The 19,813-nt window shown below is 37.2% G+C and overlaps 1 protein-coding gene across 1 annotated transcript; it reads left to right on the forward strand.

The window, feature by feature from the left end:
• The first annotated feature begins 1,879 nt into the window (after positions 1-1,879).
• LOC110259743 (olfactory receptor 2T2-like) lies at positions 1,880-2,847 on the forward strand. The gene is given in 3 exon segments (XM_021085484.2): positions 1,880-2,709; positions 2,711-2,795; positions 2,797-2,847. Coding segments are annotated over 3 exon segments (966 nt in total).
• Positions 2,848-19,813: the final 16,966 nt, after the last annotated feature.

Here is a 19,813-nt window from a genome sequence, read left to right on the forward strand (position 1 = left end):
TTTTCCAAATATTTAGTTATTTCAGTTTTTCAGTGTATTTGTAAAATGACAGTTAGGACTGGATCTGATATAGTGTCATTAAGTGACATATTAAATCTCTATTATCTCTAACAGGAAAAATAAGATCATTGGTCAAGGCAAAGTTATTGTCTACCTACATTAATATCTTTATATCCAACCAGTTGTTGCAGAATCTTACAAATATAACTTTAACCATATCTTAAATTTAGTTTTTTATTTATGATTCAGAGCTGTGGCTGTCAGAATTAAATATTTCACATATTAAACAAAGGCAAAAGTTGCTAACCTTCACCACGCTTGTTGATAGCCAATATTTGATATTTAGGTAAGTTTTATTAAGCTTGCAGGCATTTACTTTTTTCCCCCTAAACTGATTAAAATTTAGTTTCAGCAGAGAAAAACATAAAGTTGCTTTTTATTTTTGCCTTCTGGAATTTTACTCATCTAGAATATAACTTATAATTAACTCCATTTTGAATAACACTCAGAAGAAAAAAGTCTATTTTTCCAAATAGTATTCCTTCAGCATAAAAGAGAATTTATTTGTTCTTGATATCTCAAAGGCTGTGTCTTTGAATATACTTTGTTAGGGAATACATTTAATGGAAATATATTGCTTCAGTAATTCTGTCACTGAAATGGGGAAAGAGATAAACTACAAAATAATAATAAATCATAATAATAATACTAAATTCATCCTTCAATGTCCCAGAACATATCTAATTAAAGTACATTTATATTTCTCAAGAATAAAAATTATAAAAATGAATTCCATTTATTCAAGGGAATTTTAATATTACTGTATTTTTCCCATCTGGAGTTACCTTTATTGATTAACATAAAGGATCAGTTAACAACATAAAGCAATAAATAAGAAATTATTTTTAAGGCAATTAGCAATGAATTCCTAGGAGATTATAACATTTTGATAACTTCAGAATGTCAGAGAAACTCTATTGAGTTTGGCTGAACAATGATTTAAGAGTAGCTTAAGTCTCCATGAAATTATATGAGGCCATACCAAGTCATAAAATCTGAACCCGCTCAATGGAGTCAATCAGAAATACCACCCTGACGATGAAGGCAAAGCCATGCTTGTGTAATAAAGTTAAGGTGGCCCTCACTTGAGATTTATAACACCAAATGATCTTGTGAAAAAAACAAATCCAAGTTCACATTTTGAACTGTGCCTAAGACTTGAGCTTCCTTGGTAAAACAATATCTGACTACAGGCCAGTGATTCCTGACCCTTAATTAAAGGTTATATTACTGCCTTGTTAATCCCTGATGGAGGGATTAACATTTGCAGAGCAGCTTAATAACAACAGAATCCAAAAAAGATGGAGTTCCCGTCGTGGCGCAGTGGTTAACGAATCCGACTAGGAACCATGAGGTTGCGGGTTCGATCCCTGCCTTTGCTCAGTGGGTTAACGATCCGGCGTTGCCGTGAGCTGTGGTGTAGGTTGCAGACGCGGCTCGGATCCTGCGTTGCTGTGGCTCTGGCGTAGGCCGGTGGCTACAGCTCCGATTCAGCCCCTAGCCTGGGAACCTCCATATGCCGCGGGAGCGGCCCAAGAAATAGCAACAACAACAAAACAACAACAACAACAAAAAAAACGTTAAAAGCAAAAAAAAAAAAAAAAAAAAAAAAAAAAAAAAAAAAAAAAAAACAAAAAAGATGAAATTTATCTATACTTATTGGCTTCATGTGTCTTTTCTATCAATTTATGAAATAACAGATGGATGTCTATGTATTATATTTTGATTAATACATAAATTCATGAATTTCTGAATTTGGTTAATTCATAAACAACAACTTTCGGTCTTTGCAGCTCTAGAGCTAGCATGTGACATGAACATGGTGGCATTTCACCAGAACTCCACTGACTTCATCCTCTTGGGCCTCATCACACATCCTACATTCCCAGGGCCTATCTTTGCAGTGGTCTTCTCCATCTTTTTGGTGGCTGTAACAGCCAATGTGGTTATGATTCTGCTCATACACACAGATTCCCGTCTTCACACACCCATGTACTTCTTGCTTAGCCAACTCTCCATCATGGACACTGTCTACATTTGCATCACTGTCCCCAAGATGCTGCAAGACCTCTTCTCCAAGGAAAAGACCATCTCCTTCCTGGGCTGTGCAGTTCAGATCTTTCTCTATCTGACCCTGATTGGAGGGGAGTTCTTCCTGCTGGGCCTCATGGCCTATGACCGGTACGTGGCTGTGTGCAACCCTCTTCGATACCCTCTCCTTATGAACCATAGGATTTGCTTGCTAATGGTGGTGGGCTCCTGGATTGGTGGTTCCTTGGATGGATTCATGCTAACTCCCTTTACTATGAGTTTCCCCTACTGTGGGTCCCGAAAGATCAACCACTTTTTCTGTGAGATACCAGCGGTACTGAAGCTATCATGTGTTGACACATCACTCTACGAGACCCTCATGTATGCCTGCTGTGTGCTGATGCTGCTTATCCCTATATCTGTCATCTCTGTCTCCTACACTCGCATCCTGCTCACCGTTCATCAGATGAACTCTGCTGAGGGCCGGAGAAAAGCCTTTGCAACCTGTTCCTCCCATGTTATGGTGGTGATCATTTTCTATGGGGCAGCCTTCTATACCAATGTGCTGCCCCATTCATACCACACACCAGAGAAAGACAAAATTGTATCTGCCTTCTACCATCCTCACACCAATGCTCAACCCACTCATCTACAGCTTGAGAAATAAAGATGTGACCACAGCGCTAAGGAGGTTGATGGGGAGATAATGCTTCCTCCCAGAAAGTCAGAGTGGAGAATGTGCCCAGGAAATACTAGAGGAACCCAGGGACAAACATCCTTGATGCTGTGGCCAACAGAAATTGAAGAGAAGATGCTTTTAGTTCTGAAAAATATCAACTTCACAATTCTGAATTATATCAGGCAAAATTATCCTTTTGTTAGCATCATTTAAGAATTACAGCTGAAGATAGCCAGCATCTGAGGATCAGCCAATTTGCTTCTCCAAATTCACTGGCAGACATCATCCTGAAAGCATTCTCTTCAAGTAGCATTATGTATACTATCCAAGGCCTGGAATTCTCTGGTGGTCTAGCTGTTAAGAACTTGGTGCATTCACTGTCATGGCTCCGATTTCTGCTCTGGCTCAGGTTTGATCTCTGGCCCTGGGAACTTCTGCATGCTGCAAGCCATGGCCAAAAAAAATAGCATCCCAGGCAGGCCAAACATCCTATCGAATGTCCTAGGTAGATTTTTTTATGTGTAACGTGTTCATGTATCTTCTCTGTCTGTATTGCTGACAAGTTTTTGAACAGAAACTGCAAGGAACAACTGCCATGTCCTTGCTGATATAATGTCAAGATCCAAAATAATTTTTTTTTAGTGATAATAGTGGAACATCTTTATCTTAAAGACTTTTGTGAAGACAATTGAGTTTGGAGTTCTGTATTCTTATTTACCTATTATGTAAGTCTGAGTTTTCTAAACTCTGAAATTAACCTATAGGTAGTTATTTACATGGAGTCCATCATGTGCATGGAATTCTGTAAATATGCACTGATTATTTAAAATTGATTTCTATTATTAAGACAGTAGCATTGCTCCAATCCTTAAATAACTTTCAATCATTACCTAATAATATGAATGCAGATGAACATAGAATGAATAAACCAAAAGCTTTCATTGGTTAACTCAGCTCTCTTGGTTAATTCTCCTGTCCTTCAACACTCCATCAAAAGGGCTGGTAGACAAATATTTCTTCTCTTAATTAGCTTTTGGTTAAATGTCGTGTTTTGATAGACTCAGGATTATGAAAGAATATTTACTAAACAAAGACTGCACTCACTGAGGATTCTCCATCTATTTACCTAATTTTAACTTCCCATTGTGTGTAAGATATTGAAATATGACAAATGAAGTTTTTATTCACTCAGAATTTATTTTGTCTATCAATAGGAGTTAGAATGTGTTGGAATCATGTTTTAGTGCTTTTGCAGTTGACAAAACACCATGGAAATGTCATTCACCATTATGTTATTCTAGGGTCAACAGAGAGTGAAGAATATTTCCTCCATAGCTGATCAGGCAAGTCAAACACACTCTCATCCATATGCTAGTTACAGGATTTGTTTTGCCTTGGAAAGCTCCCCCAAACTTGATCTTACCTTAAAATGAAAAAACAAATAGAAAAGAGATGGAGGAATGACTTGTATGAAGTGACCTCTTCAAGTAGAGTAACTACTAGCCAGGATTCATTTATAAAATACCCTCAATGTCATTTCAATTCAATTTCATATTCTTAATTCCTTTGAATTTCTGCCACTAATACTTACTACCTTCTGCTTCTTGCCTCTGTTAGCACCTCTCCTCTTGGAGAGCACTGAACAGCTGAACTCTACAGAAGGCAAATATCTGTGGATGCAGAGTTCTAAAGTACAAGGTCTCTTTCAAAGACAAGATAGTCATGTTATTCTATAAACAATTTAATCAACTGCACTATATCCTGCAGGTACCCCCTTTGATATCACTAAGAAGATAACCTCAACATTGCCTATGCCTGTTCTTGCCCACTAATCTTGTCACCTTCCTTAATCCCACTAATAATAATCTCATCACTTTCCATATTTATCTCATCATCTTCCTTAATATGTCATGTGAGCTAAAGCCTATGCTTTGTTCTGTGGAACAGAGTGCCTCCTGGTCCCCCCTACTTTCTAAATATAAAGTAGTCTCGTGTGTTTTGTTATATTGGCACAATCCTCCTTCCAGTATTCCCCATTTCCCTGAAGCACTGGATGTGATATCTCCTGGTCTCTCTATCTGTAAAATATTTCACTTAATAATTCCCATTTCCCTTCTACCCTGAGCATGGGTGTCTTCTTTTTCATTTCCTCTGAGTCAGTCCTGCCAGATCTGGGTGGCCATCTGGCTTTTGTTTTTGCATTTCCTAGATGAATCACCTTCATGTTTAACAAGGACATTTAACATGGGTTATTGATAAAGAAGTAATTAAAGAACAACATGTAGGAGAGATGCATTTGCTTCCTAGGGACATCAGAAGAATTAATGATTGGGGCAAAGGAAGTATGGACTTTGAGCTTTTATTTAAAATGAATAAGGACTCATCCCCAAAATTACTTGAACTGATCAACAAATTCAGCAAAGTAGCAGGATATAAGATTAACATTCAGAAATCGATCACATTTCTGCATACTAACAATGAAATATTAGAAAAGGAATACAAAAATACAACACCTTTTAAAATTTTATCCCAAAATATCAAATACCTGGGTATACACCTGGGAATACACGGTAAAGGACTTGTATGCTGAGAATTATAAAACATTAATCAAGAAACTCAAAGAAGATACAAAGAAATGGAAAGATATCCAATGCTCCTGGGCCGGAAAAGCTAATATGATAAAAATGGCCATACTACCCAAAGTGATCAAAATATTCAATGCAATCCCTATTAAATTACCCATGACATTTTTCACAGAACTAGAAAAAACAATCCAAAAATGTGTATGGAACCACAGAAGACCCAGAATTGCCAAAGCAATACTGAGGAACAAAAGCCAAGCAGGAGGCAAAACTCACCCAGACTTCAGGCAACAGTACAAAGCCACAGTCATCAAGACAGTATGGTACTGGTACCAAAACTGACATATAGAACAATGGAACAGAATAGAGAACCCAGAAATAAACCCAGACACCTATGGTCAATTAATCTTTGACAAAGGAGGCAAGAACATAAAATGGAAAAAAGACAGGCTTGGCAGCAGGTATTGCTGGGAAACCTGGACAGCTACATGCAAATCAATGAAACTGGAACACAACTTTACACCATGCACAAAAATAAACTCAAAATGGCTTAAAGACTTAAATATAAGACAAGACACAATCAAAGTCCTAAAAGAGAACATAGGCAGAACATTCTCTGACATCAACTTTACAAATTTTTTCTCAGGTCAGTCTCCCAAAGCAACAGAAAGAAAAGCAAAAAATAAACCAATGGTACTTAATCAAACTGACAAGCTTTTGCACAGCAAAGGAAACCAAAAAGAAACCTAAAAGACAACTTACAGAATGGGAGAAAACAGTTCCAAATGATGAAATGGACAAGGGCTTAATCTCTAGAATATACAAGCAACTTATACAACGCAACAGCAAAAAAGCCAATGATGCAATGGAAAGATGGGAAAGACCTGAACAGACATTTTCCAAGGAAGATGTACAGATGCCAACAAACACATGAAACAATGCTCAACATCCCTGATTATTAGAGAAATCCAAATCAAAACTACCACAAGACACCACCTAACACCAGTTAGGATGGCCATCATTAATAAGTCCAGAAATAAATTCTGGATGGGTTGTGGAGAAAAGGGAACCCTCCTGCACTGTTGGTGGGAATGTAAGCTGGTACAACCACTATAGAGAACAGTATGGAGGTACCTTAGAAATCTGTACATAGAACTACAATATGACCCAGCAATCCCACTCCTGGGCATATATCTGGACAAAACATTCCTTGAAAAAGACACATACACCTGCATGTTCATTGCAGCCATATTCACAATAGCCAAGACATGGAAACAACCCTAATGTCCATGGACAGACTATTGGATTAGGAAGAAGTATATATACACAATGGAATACTAGTTGGCCATAAAAAAGAACAAAATAATGCCATTTGTAGCAACATGGAAGGAACTAGAGACTCTTATTATGAGTGAAGTAAGTCAGAAAGTGAAAGACAAATACCATATGATATCACTTATATCTGAAATATAATATAAGGCACAAATGAAGCTTTCCACAGAATAGAAAATCATGTACTTGGAGAATGGACTTGTAGTCACCAATGGGGAGGGGGAGGGGGGGTGGATTGGGAGCTTGGGGTTAATAGATGCAGATTACTGCATTTGGAATGGATAGGCAATGAGATCCTGCTGTATAGCACTAGGAACTATGCCTAATCACCTGTGATGAATCTATACATGTATGTGTAACCAGATCACCATGATGTGTAGTAGAAAATTGACAGAACACAGTAAACCAGCTATAATGGAAAAAAATTAAAATCTTTATAACAAATAAATGAAGTCAAAGAAAAAAAATATAAATTTTAGCAAGCATTACAATTACATGATAGTTTCATTAAAATATTTTCAATGTGGCAAAAAATAAAAAGGATAAGCAATTATATCCTAATGTAAAGCACAGGGAACTATATCCAGTCTCTTGGGATAGAACATGATGGTAGATATTACCAGAAAAATTTTATATATATATATATATATATATATATATATATATATAGTTGTATTTATGACTGGGTCACTATGTGCTACAGTGGAAATTTGTACAACACTGTAAATCAAGTACACTTTAAAAAAATATTAAAATTGGCAAGAACAAGTGTCTATTCCCCACCTCAGGGGTTGTTGCATGGGTATTTTCATTTTGATATGATTTATCTTGCCACCTGTTATGTGTGTACTTCACTATTGTATGGTATACTTTAATACAATTTAAACAATTCAATCACATCATACATAGTGCATGTCCTCTACTCTCACTCAAGAGACACATCCTATTTTATAAAAATGATTAGGGACTTTTTCTCAGTTATGGTACTAAGTTCATATATAAGAAAATTCATCATACATAGTGCATGTCCTCTACTCTCACTCAAGAGACACATCCTATTTTATAAAAATGATTAGGGACTTTTTCTCAGTTATGGTACTAAGTTCATATATAAGAAAATTTATGGTCATCACACTCTGATCTTTATTAAAAATGTAATTTGTTAATATGAGAATGGAAATAATAAATTATAATTAAAATCAATTTAATTTTTTTTTAATTTCATTTTTATTTTTTATTGCTATTTCCCCAATACAATTGTTTTTTCTACTGTACAGCATAGGGACCCAGTTACACGTACATGCACACATTCTATTTTTTCACATTATCATGCTCCATCATAAGTGACTCGACAGAGTTCCCAGTGTTACACAGGATCTCATTGCTAATCCATCCCAAAGGCAATCGTTTGCATCTACTAATCCCAAGCTCCCAATCCATCCAACTCCCTCCCCCTTGGCAATCACAAGTGTATTCTCTAAATCCATGATTTTCTTTTATGTGGAAAGATTCATTTGTGACATATATTAGATTCCAGATATAAGTGATATCATACATGCACCCTCATGTTCAATGCAGCACTATTCACAATAGCCAAGACATGGAAACAATCAAAATGTCCATTGACAGATGATTGGATTAGGAAGAAGTAGTGTATATACACGATGGAATACTACTCAGCCATAAAAAAGAATGAAATAATGTCATTTGTAGCAACATGAATGGAACTAGAGACTCTCATACTGAGTGAAGTAAGTCAGAAAGAGAAAGACAAATACCATATAAAGTCAATTTAAAATACCAGTTGTATACTCTCAATATATCAGGTACTATTCTTGATTATAGGGAAAAAAACTGATGCCATTTTTGAAAGCATATTCACCTGCATTAACACATTTTGATTCTGATCTTCAAAGAGTACTACCAAATATTTTGAGAAGGAATTCACTTCATGGGAGAAAGAGAAGGTGATGTTCAGAGCAAACTATTGCCCCTCCCAGGAAAGAAAGAGGAAGATGAAAGCCTCAGAACTATGCCTTCAGATTTCTGGTTGTGGTTTTATGCCAAATCTTGCTATTAATTTATTGACAATTTCCAAAGGAGGGAAACATGTGGCACAATATGCAGCTGCCAGCTTGTTAATCCTGGTAATGACCTGGGGATAAACGTCCCTCTGAGAGTAACATGTTGATAAAAGTCTTTGTTAGGGAGTTCCCGTCATGGCGCAGTGGTTGGCGAATCTGACTGGGAACCATGAGGTTGCGGGTTCCGTCCCTACCCTTGCTCAGTGGGTTGACGATCCGGCGTCGCCGTGGGCTGTGGTGTGGGTTGCAGACATGGCTCGGATCCTGCGTTGCTGTGTCTCTGGTGTAGGCCAGTGGCTGAGGCTCCGGTTGGACCCCTGGCCTGGGAACTTCCATATGCCGAGGGAGCGGCCCAAAAAATAGCAAAAAGACAAAAAAAAAAAAAACTATGTTAATTTTCTTTTGTATGTCAGCTAGGCTGGTCTACCAAGGATTTGACTTTCCACATTGAGAGGCAGTTAGACCCCCTCTGGGTCTCTCTACAGGTGTGAGATATATGTATAAAATTAACTGAACCATTTCTTCCACATATTTATTTCATTTACTTAACAAATGAAATATATATGTATACAGTATAAAATCGTAATAATGGATGATATAAAGTCTACATGATAAATATTTTGTTAAATAATTCGTTGAATATCAAGAAGGGTTTCAGACATAAAAGAATGATAGTCAATACTGAGAATATTTGGGAAATTATTTAGTGTGGAGGAGAGAGTGCAGATCTCTATCGCATAGAAAGTGACAACACATCCCTGACAAGTAAAACTAATCAAAATGGACAAAGTAAGATTCCTGTTAACAGGTCTGATAAATATGTGAAAATTACTTGCCTCTTTAAAGAGTTTCTTTCTGGAGTTCCCGTTGACTCAGTTTTTAACCAATCCAACTAGGAATCATGAGGTTGTGGGTTCTATCCCTGGTCTTGCTCAGTGGGTTAAGGATTGTAATTTTTTCCAAACACTGACTTGTACATGAGGCATGGCAGGTTCTTCTGTTTTCATATCACCAGCAACTTTACCTCTTCTTTTAGAGCAAGGCTTCAGGTAGACAATTACAACTAGACATTTATTTACTCTTCCTGAGGCAAGAGTTAGGAGGGCTCCAGCAGGAACTTTTACAGCATATACAACCAGCCACCAATCTATACCCCAAAATAACAATAGTCATAAGGCAAATAACTCATCTTCTGTGAACTGTTAAACGATGGTAATGACAGGATCAACCCTGCTTGGACATAAGAACAACAAAAGCCAAATGTCTTTTACCTGAAGAGGAAACAGTGCAGACTTGGACAATCTCTGTCTTAAGAAGCCTTTCTTCTTAATTGTTTTAACTCCTAACAAGAGAGAAAACTGAGCTCTAGTTAGATAACAGGCCCAAATATATATATCTCCAAAATTTTAGAAGCCAAGATTCAAACACCAATGATTTCACTACAAACCTATGACCTTAAGGCCACACTAATTTGTAGCTGAAATTGGTGTATAAGTTGAAAGTTGAAAACATATTAAAAAAACCAAGAAAAGAACATTTTATTTTTAGTACCTCAGATACTAAACTCATAGCTATTCATGATGGCATCTGAGACTTTATATTTCTCCCCTTTATCCCTAAATTTGCTGATTTATCTCCATAGGCATGAGAAATCTATAAATTTAAAACAAAAACAAAGAAACAAACAAAAAGTGATTATTTTCAGATTCTACTTAGGTCTCCATTAGGTATAACTTTGGGGCCAAAGTGCCATCAATCATCCTTGTACCTACCACCTTGTGGACACTTAACAACATGACATTACTCTAAAACTGCATTATTATCCTTGGTGTATACTTTAAAACAGCATACATGATTAGGGGAACAAAACAAACAGACGGAACCAAAAAAAAAAAAACCTCTGAAAAATAACAATAAACATGACTTTCAAAGGTTGATATTGATTTTGCTTTGCATATTTTATTAAATATTTTTTGCTTTGAGCAGATTTTTAGTTAAATCCTCATCATTATGAGTCAATAATTTGTGTTTAATAGCACAGATAAGCATCTCAACCCCAACTTTACCAGTTACGGCTTGAGGAATAGCAAATTAACATCTCTGTGACTCAGCCTCTTCATTTGCATAAGCATTAGTGTGTAATAGAGTTCTCGTTTTAGTTATTATCATCAGCACCATCATCATTATTATTGTCCCTAACACATAGGGTACACTTGTATTACATACTCAAGCTCTGAGACATCTGAGTGTAAGTCTCTTGGGATATGGATAGTTAATTGCCCTGGATGCCTTAACTCCTTATATAAACAATTAGCTCATTACAATATCATTTCAATGGATAGGGGAAACAATTAGTTGGAAAAGTGATGTGCTTAATGGTTCTATTTTAGAATCCAGATTTGTAAGCTGACATTAACCTATTATGATATTGTGTGCAACTGCCCTCTCCATTAGTCTCTGATCTTTCATATTATGTGTCATTTTTAATCCATATCATTTTAGAAGAAATTAGGAAGTTATAATCATATGCTTTCTTTTTTTTTTTTTTCCCAGATATGTTGCTGTAATTACTCATTTAAGTTCAGGGTATTAGTTTAAGTACATTTCTAGGGAAATTCCCTTCATTTTATAAAATTAAAAGAAAGATAGTTACACAAAGTCCTTCTCCATCACAGGGAAGGAATTTTGGGGGTACATTTATTTGCGACACTTTTCCATAAAATTTTAATTTTTTCAAAAATTTTTCTTGAATTCTTCATATTTATTGTATTGCTTATCATTTAGGACATCATTAAACATTGCTTATAATTTTGAAAGGATGTACATTATTTCCTTTCATAATAAAACACCATGTTAAACTCTAAGATTTTTTCTCATTTATTATAATGTCAGTGATTAATATTTTACTCAATATAATATTTATTAAGTAAGTTTTATCCAGTTGATGCCAGGAAAGTCAGTAGTCTCGAATGGAGACTATATCCTAGCTGATGACCAGTCTTGGAAAAGAAGATTCACAGGCCCTGCTGCAACAGCAGTCATACTCTGCAAAGGTGGCAATGGGGCAAGAGGGATGTGATATACACATGCAGGTTTCATTGCTAACTTCCTCTGGCATACAGTGAGAGAAACAGATAGGTATACAGAGCATATACCAAAGTACACCACTTAGAAAGCCAGTTTAGAAGTCAGGATTATAATGACCTTGTTGACTAAATGGCACATGAGTAGAGTTTCTGGGTGTTAGTAATATTTTCTTTCTTTCTTCTTTCTTTCTTGCTTGCTTGCTTGCTTTTGTTTTATGACCACACTCTGCTGCATTTGGAAGTTTCCCAGCTAAGTGTCAAATCCAGATCATTAGCCCACTGAGCAAGGCCAGGGATTCTCAAACACATCCTCCTAGATACTATATCAGATTCTTACCTGCTGAGCCACAACAGGAACTCCATTATTTTCTTTATTTATATCGAGCAGTAAATAAATGAATATGGACATTTTCTTTTAATTTATGCATATAACCAACATATTTGGATTTTTTTACAATGTATTTTATAGTTTATTTAATTTTTTACATAAAAATTCTTTATAACAATGCTTAGTTTAATACCTTAGTAAATTGTCTTGCATAATTGAAATGTGCAAGTACATCCCAGAAAAAGAGTAAATATCATGCTGGTTTTCATGGAAGTTCACAAAGCTGCCTTTGACTAGGATGAGGAATACTTTGCTCTAAAAATGTTGGATAAGAAAGAATAAGGTATATATGTACAATATAAAGTATACTAAGTGATATCTAGACTACAAAAAGCAAGACCTAGGAAGTGACAATAGGGATCTAAATCCTCTGGGAATTCACAGAAATCTAAGAGGAAGCATTTACCATTATAAATGTTGGGAAACCAGAGATTTTAATTTATTTCACTTTTTTTCTTTTATGGCCACACCTGTGGCCTGTGGTAGTTCCCAGGTGAGGGGTCAAATCAGAGATATAACTGCCAGACTGCACCACAGCCACAGCAACATCAGATCCAAGCTGCATCTGCAACCTGTGCTGAAGCTTGCAGCAATGATGGATGCAAAACCCCCTGAGCAAGGCCAAGGACCAAACCCACATCCTCATGAATACTAGTAGGATTCTTAACCTGTTAAGCCACAATGGCACCTGTTGGAAATCAGTGATTTTAAGCCAGCTTATCTAGACATTGAGTTGGCATCACATCTGTGTGCTATCATGAATAAAGAAATATTCTTTTATCCAAGAGCTACTTTTAGTAACCAGTCAGTCTGTTGATAGTGGATATTTTGAGGGTTTTATGATATCATTCAAAGAGTGTGTGTATGAGTTGTATTAGTTCTAAACAAACTTAGCCAATAGGTGTAGATAGATGGATAGAGAACAGATATTATAAACATATATAAATCAATATTATATAAATACATATATTATGAAGATATTACATACATATCCAGGGAAAGAGACAGAAAAGAGTTAATATAAGAAATTTTCTCATATAACTATGGAGGCTGAGAAGCCATACAGTCTCTCATACAGAAATCATAGTTCTAAGAGAGTTGGTGGGAAAAATCGTAGTCCAAGTATAGCTGGACACCAACATCCTAAATCAAATAGGCAGTCTCAGGCTATGTCCTCATTTTACCACAAATAAAACTTAACTCACAACTCTCATGATGCGCACTTTTTTAAGTCAGCAGTGACTAGAAACAAAAATAATTCTGCATGCAGGATCAGCTATTTGGACATGGAGACTGTCCATTAGCACAGTTGTCCATCATGAAATGGTCCCCATTCTTGCCTTAATGCCTAATATCAATGTCTTGAAATTATTAATAGTTTTAATGTATTTTATTTTATTGGCTGCACTCTTGGAGTATGGAAATTCCTGAGCCAGGGAATTGAATCTTGGCTTCGGCTGCAACGCATGCCACAGTTGCAGCAACAAAGGGTGTTTAACCCAAGCACCTGGCTAGGGATCCAACCTATGCCTCAATAGCAACCTGAGCTGCTACAGAAACAACACTAGATCCTAATCCACTGTGCCACAGCAGGAACTCTTAATAGCTTTTTTTTTAATTTTGATTAAGGTATTGTTGATTTACAATGTTTCTTCAATTTATTCTGTATCACTAAATGACCCAATAGCACACAGGTCTCTTATTCCTAATCTTGGAGGAAACATTTTCAAATTTTCACCATTAGGGAGTTTCCATTGTGGTGTAGTAGAAACTAATTTGACTAGTATCCATCAATACCTGGCTTTGCTTATTAGGTCAGGGATCTGGTATTGCCGTGAGCAGTGGTTAGGTCATGGATGAAGTTTGGATCCCACATTGCTGTGGCTGTGGCATAGGCTGGTAGATGTAGCTCCAGTTAGAACCCCAGCCTGGGAAATTCCATATGATCTGGGTGAAGCACTAAAAAAATATATATGTACATATATATTCACCATTTCATATGATGTTAGCTGTGGGTTTTTCATAAATGGCCTTTTTTATGTTGAGTTATGTTCCCTCTATGTCTACTTTCTGAAGAGTTTTTATCAAAAATGGGTGTTGAATTTTATCTAAAGCTTTATCTGTATTGATTGAAGTGTTCATATGGTTTTCATTCTTCAAGTTGTTAATATGGTGTATTACACTGGTTGATTTGCAGATATTGAGGAATCCTTGCATTCCTGGGATATATCCTAGTTGGTTAAACAACTCCTATAACTCAACATCAAAAATAACTAACTAAATAATTGAATAAAACACAAGCAACTCAATTAAAATGGACAGAAGAACTGAATGAACATTTTTCTAAAAGGAAATGCAGATGGCCAAAAGGGGTATGAAAACAAACTTAGCATCAAGCATCACTAATTGCAAATCAAAACCAAAATGAGATATCACCTCATACTTGTCATAACGACTATCACCAAAAAACACAAATAAAAAATGTTGGCAAGAATGTGGAAAAAATGGAATACTTACACTGTTGATGTGAAACAGTCCTACCACTGTAGAAATCACAGTAGTTCTCCAAACATGATATTTCTCAAAAAAATAAAAGCTGCACTATTATATCAACCAGCCATTCTACTACTGGGGTGTATCTTAAAAAAACAAAAACAGTAATTCAAAAAGATGCATGCACCTCAATGTTCATAGCAGTATTGCTTATAATTGCCAAGATATAGAAGCATCCTAACTGTCCATCAACAGATGAATGGGTAAAGAAGAAGTGGTTTACATCTCTATAATGGTATATCACTCAACTATAAAAATTAATGAAATTTTTCCATTTGCAGGAATATAGATGGACTTGGAAGGGATTTTCCAAATGAAATAAAGCAAATAAAGAAAGACAAATACTGTATGATTTCACTTATCCATGTAATCTAAACAAACACAGCAAACTAGTGAATGTAAAAAAAAAATAAGTAGGCTCACAGATATAGAAAACACACTGGTGGTGAAAAATGAAGGAGGTACAAACTATTGTTTGTGAGATATATTCGAGGATACATTGTAAAATATGAGAAATATAACTAATAATTTGCAGTAACTCTATAGGGAGATTAACCTTTCAAATTTGTATCAATAATAAAAATATAAAGCTTAAGTGAAAAGACACTAATTAGTAACATGATATCATTAATGTATCATATTCACAGATAAAATTTACTATATAGCCAATTTTCAAAGACTCTAACTCCAGTGATGGTGTGTGTATTACTTTAACCTCTAGTATATTGATTAAAATGAAAGTGTGTTGAAAATATCTAAAACAACTCTATTATATTAATAGATACACAATATAAAGAGATTTAAATTGAGATTATAACATAGATTATGAGAGGAAAAAGAAACAATGTCACAAGTTTTATGTAATTGATAAGTTGTCATTAGATAATATTAAACTGTTATTACTGTGAGACATTATGAAGACATAATAGTAATTATAAAACAACAATTTTATAAAAGGTAACCACATAAATAAGATCATAGAATCAAAGTATGACACTAAATACAAATCAGCAACTACATAAAAATAGGCAACTAACAAAGACAGCAAAAGTGAAAAAAGGGGAAAAAATAACTACAAGGCCATCAGAAAATATTAACAAATTAGTGATAGTAAGAACTTAACCACCAATGATTGCTCTGAATTCAAATGATTTAGATTCTCCCACACTAAAAATGTAGCTGAGTAAAGAAAAAAAAAGATTCAAGTACAGGCTGCCTTCAAAAGACTCATGGAAGGATTAGACAGCTCACAGGAAAAAAGGGAAGGGACGGAAAAGATCTACAATACAAAGGGAAGCAGAGTAAGAATATCTTGTATTATTTCATAGGAAACATGACTAATTCACAAGCTGTAACAAGACGCAAAGAAAGTCATTACGTAATGATAAAAGTGTCAATACATCAAAAAGATATAAAAATTTGTATACAAATTAACATATCTGAAGGCAAAAATAGACAGCAAAGAAATAATTGTAGAGGATTACATCATCTCATTTTCAACGATGAAGAGATCATGCAGAGAGAAAACCAATAAGGATGTAATAATCATTATGTGCACTTTAGATAAAATGGACATAACAGGCATATACAACACAATCAACCCCAAAGAAGGCATATACATATACTTTTCAAAACAACGTGGTACTAGCATAAAAATTGGCACATAAACCAGTGCTAAGGAATAGACAGCCCAGATATAAACCTTTCTGTGTATGTTCAAATGATTGCTTTTAAAGAATACCCAATAAGGAAAGTAAAATCTCTTCAATAAATGGTATTGGGAAAGTTGAATATCCCCCTCTCTTACACCACCCACAAACACCAACTGGAAATGTGTAATAGACTTAAATGTAAGATGGGAAAGTGTTAAATCCCTAGAAGAAAACAGGAAAAAATATCCTTGACATGGTTCTAGGCAATGATTTCTAGGATAATATGAAGGACATAAGCCTGGGCCTTGTTAACATTCCACAGCTCCGGACATAGGCCTGGGTCTTGTTGCTATCTGCCTCTTGGGTCTCTGCTATCCTCAAGATTCCAACTCCCATCACAAAGAAACAGGTGTGAGAATTCCTGGGAGCAGTAGAGTACTGCCACCTCTGGATCCTACATTTTGAAGAATTGGCAAAACCCCTGTATTTTGCCACTGCTGGGGGAAACACCCCGTTAATATGGACAGAGGCTCAACAACAGGTCTTTGAAAACCTAAAGAAAGCCCTAACGTCAGCTCCTGCACTTGCCTTGCCTGATACAACCAAGCCCTTCCACCTATACATAGATAAAAAAAAGGGCATAGCTAAGGGAGTATTAGTGCAAGCTTTAGGGCCTTGGAAGCTACCAGTGGCCTATTTCTCGAAAGACTGGATCCAGTAGCCTCTGGGTGTCCAGCATGCCTATGTGTGGTAACTGTAGCAGCCATCCTAGTTAAGAAAGCTGATAAACTAACTCTTGGCTAGGACTTGCTCCTCACAGCCCTACACGCTGTGGAGACCCTCTTAAGAGGAACTCCCAAAGGTTGGTTATCAAATGTGTGGCTCACTCAATATCAGGCCTTACTTTTGGACCAACTGTTATTGAAGTTCCAAAAATCGACAGCCCTGAACCCAGCCACTCTCCTACCAGATGATGACCCACTGCAGCCCATCCACAACTGTGTGGAAATCACAACTGGCCTAGAAGGATTGCAACCAGATCTGAGTGACATTCCACTGGCACAACCTGAGAAGGTATTCTTTACAGATGGGAGTGGCTTTTTAAAGGATGAAGTCTGGTTAGCAGGAACTGCAGTCATCAAGAAGGAGGGAGAAATAATATGGGCTCAGGCTTTGGGCCATGGGAGTTCAACTCAGAAGGCAGAACTGATCCTCTTGACTGAGGCCCTGAGAAAGGCAAGAGTAAAAACTGTTAACATTTATCCTGACAGCCAGTATGCATTTGCTACAGCACATGTACATGGGGGCCTCTAAAAGGAGAGAGGTCCCCTAACATCAGAAGGAAAAGACATTAAAAATAAAGAAGAAATACTTGGCCTCCTAGAAGCCATCTGGCTACCGGCAAAAGTTGCTATCATCCATTGTAATGGCCACCAAAGAAGGGACTCTCTAGAGGCAAAAGGGAACTGGGCAGCTGATGTGGCAGCAAAGGAGGCAGCTAAAAAACCAGTGAGGAAAGCTATGGCCCTGACCACATTACCCACCCTTCCACCAAAACCTCACTATACACCTGAAGAAGAAAGAAGAAATCATCAACAAGGTGGAGGCCTGGACCAGCAAGGATGGTGACATTTGCCAGAAGGACACATCAGTGTGCCCCAAGCCCTGGGAAAAACTCACTGATCCAACAGCTGCATGGTGGTACACACCTAGGCACTTGGAAGACAGCTGACCTCCTCCGGAGACTCTACTACATACCCAACCTAGATGATATGATCACAGACCATGTGAGCAGATGCCCAGTTTGTGCACAGGTAAACCAGAAGGGGGGACCCAAATCCTCCCCTGGCGTAAGAGTCAGAGGAGCATTCCCCAGGGGAACATTGAGAGGTCGACTTCACAGAGGTAAGAACAACTGGAGGCTACAGGTACTCGCTGGTTTTTATAGATACTTACTCTGTTTGGGTGAAAGCCTTCCCCACCAAAAAAGAGACTGCTCAAGTTATCTTCAAGAAACGACTCTGTGAGTAGGTGCCTCGATTTGGCCTTCCCTTATCTTTGGGGTCAGAAAATGGCCCAGCCTTCATGACCCAAGTCTCAAAATTAATAAGTAAAGCCTGGGTTTAAAATGGAAACTTCATTGTGCTTATCACCCCCAAATTTCAGGACAGGTAGAAAGGATGAATAGAACTCTGAAAGCAACCCTGACTAAACTAAGGCTTGAAACTGGCCATGGTTGGATAGAACTCCTGCCTTTCACCCTGCTAAAAGTGAGATGCACCCCCTATAAAAGGGGATTCACATAATATGAAATCATGTTTGGAAGACCTACCCCTTTGTTACCAAGGGTAAAGGATCCTGAGACTCTGGAAATTTCTAACCATAACCTATGTAGGTCCTAAAAGGCCCTTCAACCAGTCCAGATGGAAATCCATCAACTGATTCGAGAGGCCATACCTAGGGCAGAAGGGACTAATGCCCAACACACCTTCCAGCCAGGAGACCTTATGTGGGTGAAACAATTTTCAACCAAGGCCCTGGAACCCTCCTGGAAAAGACCTTACTCCATTGTCTTCACCACACCTACTGCAGTGAAGGTCACTGGGAAGGACCCCAGATACATCACTCCAGGCTGAAGCCAGCTCCTCCAGACAAACCAGATCAGAATGGACTGTCCAACGGTCAACCAAGGACCCACGAAAGATAAGACTGGCACAAGTTACCTCTGTTTAACCTTTTTATTTGCCTCCCTCTTAACACCTGGGACTGCTCAATTTGTTTGGGAATGGAGGGGTTATGATGGAGGAGGAATGAGCCCCACTCAATCACCCAAAAGGACCACAACTAAAAAGGTCCAAGAACTCCGGACACCCCTTCCTGAGCTGTTCAAAACAGGAGTCAGAAATCAGGGTAACTGGCTAACATATATCACCAAGGTATACAAAACACTTGACAATAGCAAGAGCCCATTAGCAAAAAACTGTTGGATCTGTACCTCCCCTTCTCCTGGCTTAATGCCTATTGAAGATTCTGAGGCCAAACATTTACTAATTTAAACTTGACCATTCCAGACTACTCCCTAATGGGCCACCTTCCTATCCCTAAAAAACTTACTAGATGTTATGTTCACAAGGGCTCTATTCCTTTAAAGGCACTGAGAGTACTCTCCAATGCCTCTTAATGTAACCAGACTGCTACTGTCCCTAAAAATACTCCCTGTACCACCACAGGAAAACTCTTTTAATGTGGGGATGTACTATATCACTGCCTCCCCAAAAACTGGGATGGAATATGCATCATAGTCTGGGCAATCCTGAATGCGTCCCTCATCCCTGGAAACCAAATGATTCCCATTCCAGTATACTG

Source organism: Sus scrofa, chromosome 2 (assembly GCF_054392235.1).
Source record: "Sus scrofa isolate SSC_HxYL_T2T_F1_AM1 chromosome 2, Sscrofa_HxYL_maternal_Yorkshire_Landrace_v2.0, whole genome shotgun sequence".
In the NCBI taxonomy this organism is placed as follows: Eukaryota; Metazoa; Chordata; class Mammalia; order Artiodactyla; family Suidae; genus Sus; species Sus scrofa.